We start from the raw sequence: 12,167 nt of genomic DNA on the forward strand, positions 1-12,167 counted from the left end.
CTGTTTCACCTGAGAAGGTGTCGAGGTTTTTAGAAAATTAAGGCACAACTTCCTAACACTGTAAGTTGTTAACACCACCGAATGTTTACTCTGCACATATTGCATGTCAGGCCTATGGACTGTAAATTCTTTGATGTTACCCAGTAATCTATCTTGGTATTTGTTAGTGTAGAATGGTCATACTAACCATCCCCTCCATTTGGGATCTGATGAGTTATGTCTATTCTTATGCAGCATATCATCAATAGTGGTTTCATCATATGGTGTTAATTTCTAGCAGTTGTTAAAGCTTGTAAGAGTGGGAACGCAGGGTGTGTTTAACTCTTTTATCTTGACTAACCCACGACACTTAGGGCCCAATTATGAGACTGGCAGTCAGTGGACCACCAGACTCATGGCACGGCGATGGCAGTCCAGCCACCGTTTGTGAGAAAGTGCCCTCTTTCTGCTTGTTAACCCCCACTTTTTGCTGAACAGCTGACGTGCTTTGACTGAGTGTGCCCTGGGTTCTACCAATCAGGTGCCCAGGACGTATGTTCTTTCCCTAAACCTGCATTAAAAACAAAACCCAATTGGCATCTCTGGCCACAGGTCAGCCCCTGGTAAATGGTACCACAGGTACCCAGGGAACTGTGATCAGGGAAGACTTCTAAGGGCTGCAGCCTTTTTTGCGCAACCCTTAGAGGCCCTGTACCATTACACTGACACACACTGTCTTAGCAGGCTGCGTGTCTTGGTGCATGTTAGAAGTGGGGGTCTCTAGTTGGCAATGGCTGGCGCCACTGTCCAAATAGGGACCCTTCTTCCTAAGTCAGGGCAAGCGGGCTACCCCTTTTGACAACCCTTGCTCAACCCTGTGGTAACGTAGCACGAGCAGTGAGGCCTATCTCAGAGGCAGTGTGTAAAGCATTTATGATCACGTACGATAAGGCAGCAATGACACCACAAAAAGACACAACTCACGTAGGTATAGAAAAATAATATCTTTATCTAACAGTTTCACTCAAAACTCTCAAAGCGTTTCAACAACTACAATTCACGTCAACCCGTAGGGACTCAACAGGACAATAACGTATTTACCAAAGCATGACACTGGCTGAGTTCAGGCCCGGGGGCCTACGCGACCCGTTGCACACCAGATACCTGTCGTTGAAAGAGGGCACAGCATGCAGCTTCTCAAAGAAGCAGAGACAGTGACAGGCAGACCCCCAGCAACCACAAGTCTTGGAGGCCGAGGCCCGCAGCCTGCACCCATAATGATTCGGGCACTCGGGGGCAGGCGGGCACTCAGCTGCAGCAGCATGCGGCTGCCACGGCACGGGCTGGTGGTGGCGCTGATTCTCGTTGTGCAGCTCTGTGGTGGGCCCACAGCGGCAGCAGCTCTCTCTTAGCTGCGGTGGCCCACGAGACAATAGTGACAATCCTCAGCAAGGGGGGACAGGGTGTGGCACTCAGGGGCAACAGCTCTCCCTCAGCTACAGCAGCCCACAGGACAAATCCCAAGGATGCAAAGTTTTCAAAAGTGCAGGTGCTCTGCGGCCACAGCTCTCTCTTAGCTGTGGCGGCCCACAGGACAAATCATGATAAGGCAAAGTAGCAAGGGTGCGGGCACTCAGCAGCTACAGCTCTCTCTCGGCTGCAGTGGCGGACGGGACAAATCATGATGTTGCAAAGTAGCCAAGGGTGTGGGCACTCAGCGTCTACAGCTCTCTCTCGGCTGCAGCGGCCCACGCGACAAATCACGATGTTGTAAAGTAGCAAAGGGTGCGGGCACTCAACGGCTACAGTTCTCTCTTGGCTGCAGCAGCCCGCACATGCTCTGCATACCGATCTCTCTCTCCAGCCAGGTCTGACCCAGCTGGCCCTGATGCTCCAAAACCAGACCGCCAATACACATACTCGCAACAGCCCACATTAAAGCTTAGGCAAGAAACTACTGCGTTTTCAGGAAAGGTATTTCAAAACATGTTATATATAAACTGTCCTTACTAAAAGGTACCCCTCACTTTCCTGAGCATAAACATATCAAACTCGAGGTTCCTATCAGGTTCCTAGGGCCAGAGAGGATGATAGAATGTAATCTTTAACCTGCCCCTCCTGGCCTATGAGAAAGGATCATTTTGCAGTAGCGACAGGCTACACAGATGCAGGCATTATAGTTATCCTTATTCATACAGTCATTTATATACAGCTAGCATTCGCGCTGTGGCACTGAAGAGCAGTGGCACGGTGCCCAGAACATCTAAATCCAGGCAATATAAAAGATAGGGAGAATAGAGAGGAGGGGAGACCCACCCCAATGATGCCAGGTCTAACACGCGTCCCTTCCAGCTGAAATGTGGTGAGAACTAACCATCCCCTTGGGGGTTCTCATCACTAAGGCGGAAAAATCTGGACAGACTGTCAGCATTGGCGTGTTCTGTACCAGGGTGATGATCCACCGTGAAATCCATCCCCTGTAGGGAAATGGACCACCTCAAGAACTTAGGATTCTCACCCTTCATCTGCATCAACCATCTATGGGGCCTGTGGTCTGTCTGAACCCGGAAATGAGTCCCAAACAGGTATGGTCTCAACTTCTTCAGCGCCCAGACCACCGTAAATGCCTCACCCTCAATTGCACTCCACCTCTGTTCCTAGGGAAGTAACCTCCTGCTTAGGAAGGCCATCGGTTGGTCTAGTCCCTCCTCATTGATCTGTGACAGAACAGCCCCTATTCCAGAGGTCTTCAATCTGTGGGGTGCGACCACCAGGGGGGCCGTGGAGGCATGGAAAGGGGGTCATGCACTTCATTTGATAGAAGAAAACGGCCCAGACAGTTAGTCAAGTTTCAAGTTTATTTTATTTGCATAGTTTGTTAAAACCATTGCAACACAGAAATATTTCATTACAGTCCTTAGTTATAAAGGGATAAAAAGTTTCTGTTAGATAACTGTACAATAAAACCAAAATATTAAAAATCGCTTATTCAGGCGCATTATAACCAGGAGTACATGTCCCGTTGTTTCCGCCACAATAATTCATGGGTATAGTACTTTGTTTGTAATTGCACAAATACATTTAAAAGTTTAAAAGTTAGATTACAGCCAGTGATTTGATTTCCGGTAGTTTCTTTTGGCATGCTGTCAGAAATTTTACCAAAGCACACTTTAGTTGAGGGTCACTTGGGGCAAGGCAAGCCAGAACTGCCTGCCTCCTAGTTCTAATTCCACGCTGATTGAATTTTGCTTTCAATATTTGTAGCCGTTCTTGTGAGAGTTGTTTGCAGGAGCATAATAGATGCAGCAGGTCTTCCGATGCTAACCCGCATAGGCGGCACCTAGGGTCCACCTTCTCCTTCAGCCTCTTATTTAGAGTTCCGGAAAAGCTTGAAAACTTTTCTTTTTTCTAGTGCTTTTGCCACCTAGTACGTCCTCTCCTGCCGCTGTTTTCTGGTCGTAATCTTCAAAGCGCTATGAAACCGCTTGGTATAAGAGTGCTCAATAAATGTTTTTAAATTCAAATTCAATTCACATCTACAATCACAGGAACCACCCGATTCGCACGCTCCCTTTTATCCAGCCAGGCAAGCAGCTGCCCAGCTTTATCACCAACATCATACAGGCGTCCCTGCTGTTCCCTGCTCATCACTTTCGCAGCATCTGTGACCAACGCTCTGTATTCAAATTGCTTTAGATCCAACAAATGTAACCCATCTGGGGTAACCTCGGACTCCAGTTCTCCCTCCAGAGCAGTAATTTCACCCTCAATATGGACAATTTCCTCTCGGTTATTCCTCTTAATGCTATTAATCAGGGAGAGGGCCTGGCCTCGGATAACTGATTTGTACGCTTCCCACAACGAAACCGAAGAAGATACAGAGCCAACATTCTCCGCAAAATAGTGGTCAAGCGTCTTGATCAACTCCACTCTAACTTTGGGATCACGGAGGTACCAAGGGCTAATCGGGGCCACACGACCCTTCGTCCCCAGCTGCGCATCCACAACCAACCATAACGGGGAGTGATCCGAAATACCTCTAGCAAGATGCTTTACCTCCCGTATTGCGGAGGCATGGGAAGAGGGCATCAGGACAGAACCGAGTCTCGAAAGACTGCCATGAGCCCCAGAATGAAAGGTATACTGCGATGTCCCCGGGTGAAGCAAGCACCAACAATCGGTGAGCCCCAGAGTCTCCAGGAAGTCGCCCAACCAGGATTGAGCCTTTGTAAGTTCCCGGGGAGGATAACGATCACACATCCCCGAAACTACGGAGTTGAAGTTCCCGCCCACCACCAACAGACCCTCCGGGACTCCCAGGATAACCCTTCCCAAATCAGCCTAAGTAGTAGTCTGGAGGCCAGGTGGTATGTAGACAGAGAGCAGGGTTATAACCTTCCCCTCCCAACGCCCAACAATGGCGGCATACCGTCCCCTATCATCGAGGATGATCTCATCAATAGCAAGAGGGAGGGAGTTCCGGACCAATATGCCCACTCCCTGGATCCAGAAGTGAAACCCGAGTGCGCCAGGAGACGATAGCCACGCCTATTCAACGCGTGGCACGTATTACCAAGCAAATGCGTCTCCTGGAGCAGAACAACATCAGGGGATAAACGTCTCAACACACCACACCCCGTTTAATCCTATCCCCCAACCCGTTGACGTTCCAACACAACAATCGAAGTCCCCTACCCCCCATCCCGGAATTCAACCCCGCCTCCATCCCACACCAGATGCAACGTTGTACAATAAAAGCTCAACAATATTGTGCCTTGTAAATAACCATAAAACCTAAACTTCAACCCCCTTCCCCCCAAAAAAAATCCCATACATCTCACCCCCTCCCCGCAACCCTGCGTAAGACTAAAAAGCCACCCAACTTGCAGTGTGCCTGTCGCCCTAGTACCCAACTAATCTACGAAAAGAACCCCGGAGGAGGAAGAGTCACCCACCCCCCGCCCACCCCCAGAAAGAACAAATGTCTGCAGGCAATAGTATCATAGCATCAAACCACAGCTGAAAGTCAATTTGAAGTCAATTCGATGGATAGGGGGCCGATCACGATCCCTATTCTTGCTCCATCGGGCCGCCTTCTGCACCTCCGGAATGTCCAAAGTTCTCAGAATGTTCCTGCCCCGTAGGCAGCGAGTCCAGCCAGTCACTTACGGCCCCAGGATGATCGAAGAAAAATGTCCTTTCGTTGTAGACCACACGTAGACGAGCCGGGAAAAGCATAGCATATTTCATATCTCTGTTTCTCAGCCTCTTTATCACCCCTTGGAATCCAAGTCCCTGTTTCTGGACCTGTTGGGTGAAGTCCGTGTAGAAACTAACTGTTGTATTCTCGAAGGCAGTCGGACCAGACTGGCGTGACACCTGCAGAATCGCATCCCTGTCCCGAAAGTTGAAAATCCTAGCAATGATGGGACGCGGAGCGGCACCCGGCTTAGGCGCGCCCCCAGGGATCCTGTGTGCACGTTCCACAGCAAAGAACTTACTAAGGCCCTTGGGTGCTAGATGGTTCAATACAAGATCCTCCACCAGTAAATCCACCGGAGAGGCCCCCAATGTTTCCGGGACACCAATTAGGCGGACGTTACTCCGCCGGGCACGGCTCTCGAAATCCTCCAGGCGTCTAGAGAAATAGTCCTGGGCGGTTCGTAGGTTACCGACCTCAACCTGTAAGTCGGAGACGTCGGTCGTGAGGCTAGATGTCTTAAGATCAAGGGACTTAACCCTCTCGTTGGTCTTCGCAAGGTCTGCCCTGATCAAGTTAACATCAATAGCGACAGTGTCTAGTTTGTGGGACAGGGCCTCATACTGTTGTCCCAATGTGGCCTTCATCGCAGAAATGGCACCCATGACGTCCCGTAGCGACAGGTCCTCACCAGTCGAGGAGTCCTCTGCAGCAGTAGTCGGGGATTTAGTCGGTCCTCCCGGAGAGCCCTTAGTGAGGGTATATCTATCCATGACATTCGATTGCACGGAACTCCCTCGGGCACCCGGCTTGGTCTTGCGTTTTTCACCCTCAGGCTTGGTGGCCATTTTAGATCTGGAGCCCCGGAGGGAAGCCTGGTGCCGGGTAAAAATGGCTACAACCAAGTCACCCGCATCAGTGAGAAGGATGAAATACGGGCCTCTCACCAGACAGTGAACCAAGCGAACCAAAGTCACTGTTCTGAGAAGTAGTAGGGTGGGAGGCGATCGGAACAGGCCTCTCAGGCAGAGTCAATGAGGCCCCTGGGCGAGAAATGAAACCGAAAGTAGACGACCGAGCCGGGGTGACTCGGGTGTTCCGTTGTTGTTCAATTACTGTCCGGCTGGCAGAGAAACAGAGCCCGGGGCAATGCCATGGAGCAGGCCTGGAAAAGTCAGAGATCCGTATCTTCGGCTCCCAAAGTCCAAATCAAATTCTGTAAATGGATAAGTGATCAGCAGGGCTGTGCCAGTAACAACCCATCGTCCAAATCAGGATAAAAGTCAGGATAGTCGGTGGAGGTGGCGAGGGTCCGGGAGCCCTGTGCTCACGCGACCATCTTGGTTGCGCGCGAAGCTCCTCCTCCCCATTCTTCTTTTTTAAAGCATTGTAAATTTTCCACATTTTCGCTCACATCGGAGTTGCTCCGTCCGCTTTGTTGGAGTGTCTGGAGATTATGTTGAGATGGTGATATGGCAGATACTTTTTTTTGTTAAAGACACTGGTTTTCTTTAAGGTACTCCGGTCCGCCCTCTACCTTTTTTGTGTTTGCCATTGCTTTGATGAGCAAAATGAGGTCTTTCCTTTGCCTGTAGCTTTTCTTCGTTACTATCCAACTCATCGATACTTAGAGCTTCTAGTAAGACGCAGTTACCCCTTCCGGCCTTATGTAGCGCTTTGCTCTCAGGAAGAGGAGTGTTTGAAGTGGCGTTTTCTTCAAGGCTCTGAGTCCCTTTTGTTTCATCTGTGAATTCCCAATCATCTCCCATCATTGTCATTGAATACTTCTTCTTTACTAATTCCGTACCTTCTTCCATACATTTGTTTATTCCGGTATCGGTACCATAGCTTAATAGAGAATGAGATTGTATGGTTGTTGGTTCATTTGTTCTTTCAGTTGTTGGTGAAATGGGCGAGCTGTTTAGGCCCGTGGCATCCGCCGCAATACTTTGTTGTTTAGCACGTCACCCTCTCTGCTGCCGAAGTGGATTACGGGCTGTAGAGGGGTCAAAAGACCAATTGACGGTGTGGGGCCTGAGAGAAGAGTGTCGCCTGCGTTTTTCAGATAACAGAATTTTGTATCTATTTTAGGCTGAAAAGAGAAGATCTTTGGGCCTTTTTCCCCTAAAGCTGATTTATTTGTGTTGCCGGAAATTTTAGTGTCTGGGGTAAGTTCAAGTATTGCATCAGGCATTTGAGTAGCTGGCTGGTTTTGGCCTGAGGTTCGCCGGTGGAGCCAGCAGGTGTTTTCAGATTCCTTTTCCGCTTGCTGGAATTATTAATGAGTGTGACGCCAGTGCGCACGCGTCCTGACCTCATACTTGGTGATGATAGTGCAATGCAATTTCCACCAGGAAAGGGTTTTTCAATGTTTTTGGTAATTCCGATGGTCGCGGGAGCCCTCCTGCGTCTGCATTGCTCCCTCTCCCACTGCTCTCATTCACCCCCACCAAAAACAGGGGTGTGACACTTGCACTTCGTGACTCTTGCGTTGTCAGTCTTTTTTTTTTTTTACAGCTTTGCCGAGGCTCCTAATCCTACTCCTGCTGCAGCCCTACTGCAGTTGAATGGAGGTAGGTTTGCGAGAGAACTGCGTCGCGCTGGGTTGTCGATGCCGATGCGTCGTGGAGCGCCTTCGCAGTCTCACAGTCTCTGCATTATAAAGTCCAAAAAGCTCTGCCTTAAGGATGCTGACAGAATAAATGGCCCCCAGGGGAAAAGGGGGTGGGGGGTGGTGAAGCGAACTGGCAGTCTGGCGGTCTGGCAGTTAAGTTAAGTTCTGCTGGGGCAGTATGTGGGCTGAGGGTGGGTGTAGTAACACATGGGCTTCCCAGGTCAGGGGAATGGTGCGGGAGGTGCAGCTAGTGAGAGTAGCGGACACAGTATTCCAATAGTCTGTCAGGGCTGGGCACACCCAAAGCATATGTATTAGATCAGTATCCGCTTGCCGGCAGCGGGGACAAGCCGCATCTGTGCGAAGGAAATACCTGTTGATCCGGGCAGGGGTAAGGTAGGCCTGGTGGAGTATGAAAAATGTTATCTGTTGAAGTCATTGATTCCGGGGGATGCGGGTCGGGCAGCCACGAGCAGCCAGCCATTCCCTATCTGTGATTGCCCTACCCAATGCCCCCTCCTAGTGAAGCCGAAGTCGGGTGAGATCTGCTTCTGTGTGTTGACGGAGGAAGATGCGAACCAACGCGTGAGATGTTTCCCCCTTCCCATAACATGAAGATACTGCAGAGTGTGATGTATGGGAGGTTCCTGAGCCAGCTCACCCCACTTGGACGTTAACGTAGCTATAAGTGTTCTGTGTAGCAAGAACTGCCCGGGAGGCATATTATCCCCGCCATGAGTTCCTGGAACGGAAAGAGTTCCCCCACATCCTTTATCCCCTCCGAGGTCCAGTGATGTAACTCAGACGCCGTAGTGTAGGTGTCTCTCCATGGGGTTCCCAATAACGGGATGGCGGGTGCGTGCTGCGTATGGGATGGTGGTCCTAGTTAGTAAAAGACACCTACAGAAACATTTTACGCTACAGTCAGGAGAAAAGTATCTGGATGGCTTAAATGTGGACCAAGGATGAAAAATCTGGAGGAGGGTTTTCAGTGACAGCGGCGGTTCCATAGAGGTTGTTTCTAGTAGGCAACGGGAGGACATCCACCTGGCAATTCATTGCAGCTCGGAGGCCAGGTAGTAATGTTTGAAATTGGGCACCGCAAGGCTGCCCAACTCAGTAGGCAGGTAAAGTTTTCCCATGGATACTCTACGGTGTGAGGTTCCCCATATAAAATCCTGCACTACATTTTCCCACTGTTTAAAGAAGGGGGGCGAGATGATGAGGGGCAGAGTGGCAAAATAATAGAGGAGGCGGGGGAGGATCACCATCATAACCAAGGCGATTCTGCCAGAAATTACCAATGGCAGGGTCTTCCAGAACCCCATCTGAGACCGAATCGCCATGGTAGCATGGACAACGTTTCCGTCAAAAAGGTCAGCCTTGGCTCGATAAACCTGGACCCTGGATAATGAAAAGGATCAGTACACCAGGCCACTGGTGCCCCCCCAACCCTCCAAGTGTGTAGCCCGGATCTGGGACGTTCCCTAAGAATGGGGAGAGTATGGACTTTGTTGGGTTGACTCGCAGCCCGGAGGCTCGCGCAAAAAGGCTATAGCAATAGGTCATCTGCGTACAGCAAAATGGTGTGTACGCCATCTGCGAGCTCGATCCCCATATCTACGTGCGTGCGGACATGAGCCGCCAGTGGCTCCATCGCTAATGCAAAAAGAAGCGGGAACAATGGGCATCCCTGCCGTGTCCCACGCCATACCCGGACCAATCTGAAAGATATGGGCCCGTCCGAACCCGGACTGATGGATAACTGTATAGCAACTGTATTAAGCTGAGGAAGTAGGGACCAGCCCCAAAACGTGTCAGAGCAGCAAATAGGAAATTCCAGGACAGAGAGTCGAAGGCCTTCTCAAGGTCTAAGACCATGCAACCGGAGCGGGGCCAGGCGGTTGGGGCATATTCCGCGACCCGAAAGAAGCGGCGCAGGTTCAGGGCTGTACTGCGCTGTGGAACAAATCCATTCTGGTCAGAATGTACCAGTTCAGGGACTAGTGGAGCTAGTCGGTTGGCCAAGACCTTTGCCAGGATCTTATAATCCGAATTGAATATAGCAATCGCCGGTAGGAGCCAGGAGACGTGAGGTCCTTACCGGGCTTCAATATGGACACCACATTGGCCGTACGCATGGATGGGGCAGCGCCCCCTCCGAGACTACCTCCAGGAATACCGAGAGCAGCGGCAGCACCAAATGTTCTGCGTAAGTTTTTCAAAATTCCGTTGGGAGTCCGTCTGGTCCTGGAGTTTTACCCGAGGCCAAGGCATGCAATGCGTGTCATATTTCTTCCTCTGCTAAAGGAGCGTCCAGTTCCAGGGTCTGATCCAATGTCAGAGTAGGCAACTCCACAGAGGCCAGAAAGTATTCCTCGTCGCTAGCGTTACCAGTCAGGAGGGTGTCATAGAGGCGAGTGTAGTGCTCAGTCATATGTGCGTGGATGTCTCCCTCTGTGTTGCGTTCGTGGCCGAGGTCATCTAGGAGGAAATGTATGGGCCGCTGGGGATGCTCCTGTCTAATGAAGTAGGCCAGCAGTCGTCCGGCCTTGTCTGCGGTCGAATGTGAGCGGGTCGAATGTGCCAAATAGTTATGGCAGCGTAGGCGGTCTAGAAGTGTCTCCCGCTTGGTATGACCAGCATCAAGGTGCTGCTTTCATGCTGGGTCAGTGCCAACCTGGGACTCAAGCTGGAGCAACCGTTCCTCAATGCGGGTCAGCGAGGTGTCCAACTGCCTGCGAATACTCCAAGTCTGACCCAGACAATGGTCCATAACCACCACCTTAAAAGCCTCCCACTCAGTGAGGACCGAGGCTGTGGAACCGGTATTAAGTGCAAAGTAGTTGGCTATTGGAGACTCCAGTGAGCCTCGGAAGGGGGGGTCTTCCAAAGCTGTGGCCTGTAGGCACCAGGTCGGAACTGGAGGAGGTGATGCTCCCCAGACCAGGCGCGTCAACAGGGGATTATGATCGGAGTGTGTTCGACCAAGATAGTCCAATGCTTGTATCAGAGGGAGGAGGGCTGCGGATGCGAGTACACGGTCAAGGCGCACATGTAGCTGATGGACTGGGGAATAGAATGAGTACACTATGGAGTGAGGATGTTTTTCCCGCCAAACATCTGAGAGGGCCCAATTATCTAACCATGTATTTAGTAGGCGAGCATTGGAGGAGGCTGTAGTATTAGTGAAGGGGGAAGAGGAGCAATCAAGGGAGACATCGAGCACTGCATTAAAATCCCCCCGGGAGCCACGGGTTTGTCTCTCCATCGGAGTAATATCTCCGTGAGATCACTCAGGAAGGTGCCCTGGGCAACATTGGGGGCGTATAAAGAACCCAATAATATTTATTGGCCGTTCAGTCTGCTGCCTATCAGGACATACCGCCCCATTGTGTCTGTTAGAACTTCCTTTTCTTCCCATGGGACCCCTTCCTTAACCCATATGATCACCCCTCTAGCCATGGATGAGTAATTGGTGCTGTATATCTGGCCACGCCAGCGTCGGCGCTTCCAAGGCTGTCAAACGTGTCTCCTGTAAGAATGCAATACTCGTCTTATGACGATGCAAGTAGGCATAAATGGCGTAGCGCTTAAAAGGTGTCTGGATGACCTTGACATTCCAAGTGAGGACACTAAGGTCTGTCATCAAGGCAACTAACGTCAATGTGCCCAATCCGAATACTGCGGGGTCCCCCGTGAGGGGAACTCCCGTGGATGGGGAGGAAGGGGAGGCGGCAGGTCTGTGTGGCCGGCAACTCATACAGGGGAAGAGAAATAATAAGATGAGGGCGTAAGCAACTTTGCAACAGTAAAAGAGCAGAACCCCAACAGGAGGAACTGCTTAAACAAATATGCCAAGTCATGGCTACGGAACTGTCGTTGTTGATTGACTTTGTTTTGGGGGGGGAGGAGAGTGCGACCAATGGACGAGAAGAATCAGTGTAAGAACCATCCCCTTCAAGTTACCTCAGTGGAGCAGGATACAGGGCATCATAGAAATATTAAGGTGTGTTAACAAGCCTAGAAATCACATTGCCAATGAATGTCAGTACTACAGGGAGAGAAGGGAGCCCGCAGAAAGAAGTAAACAATACATAATCTGTCCCCCTTTCAAATATCCCCCCAAAATAACCTCCTGTGGAAAAGGAGGGGGGGGGCCATCATACAAAATGCAGGCAACAAAAAATTGTGTCTTGGAGTCTTGCGGCAGTCAAAATGTAAATCCTATGTCAAATAATGCCATCCGCCGTCTGTGGGGTGACACCCTGGAGCGGGGGAAAATCAGTATCCAAGAACCATTCTGGTGTGGAGCCCAGAGCTCCAGAGCCAGGTGGAGAGGCAGCAGAGCTGACCAGAGATGGAGATCTGGTG

At 50.6% G+C, this 12,167-nt stretch overlaps 1 protein-coding gene across 1 annotated transcript in view; it reads left to right on the forward strand.

Moving 5' to 3' along the window:
• LOC144752381 (butyrophilin subfamily 1 member A1-like) overlaps positions 1-12,167 on the forward strand; it is a 382,718-nt gene that overhangs the window by 14,310 nt on the left and 356,241 nt on the right. Inside the window, exon 2 of the mRNA XM_078640316.1 lies at positions 7,697-7,752. Coding sequence (XP_078496442.1) covers positions 7,697-7,752 — 56 coding nt within the window. The remainder of the gene's footprint in view (positions 1-7,696; positions 7,753-12,167) is intronic.

Source organism: Lissotriton helveticus, chromosome 5_1, assembly GCF_964261635.1.
Source record: "Lissotriton helveticus chromosome 5_1, aLisHel1.1, whole genome shotgun sequence".
NCBI classification, from domain to species: domain Eukaryota; kingdom Metazoa; phylum Chordata; class Amphibia; order Caudata; family Salamandridae; genus Lissotriton; species Lissotriton helveticus.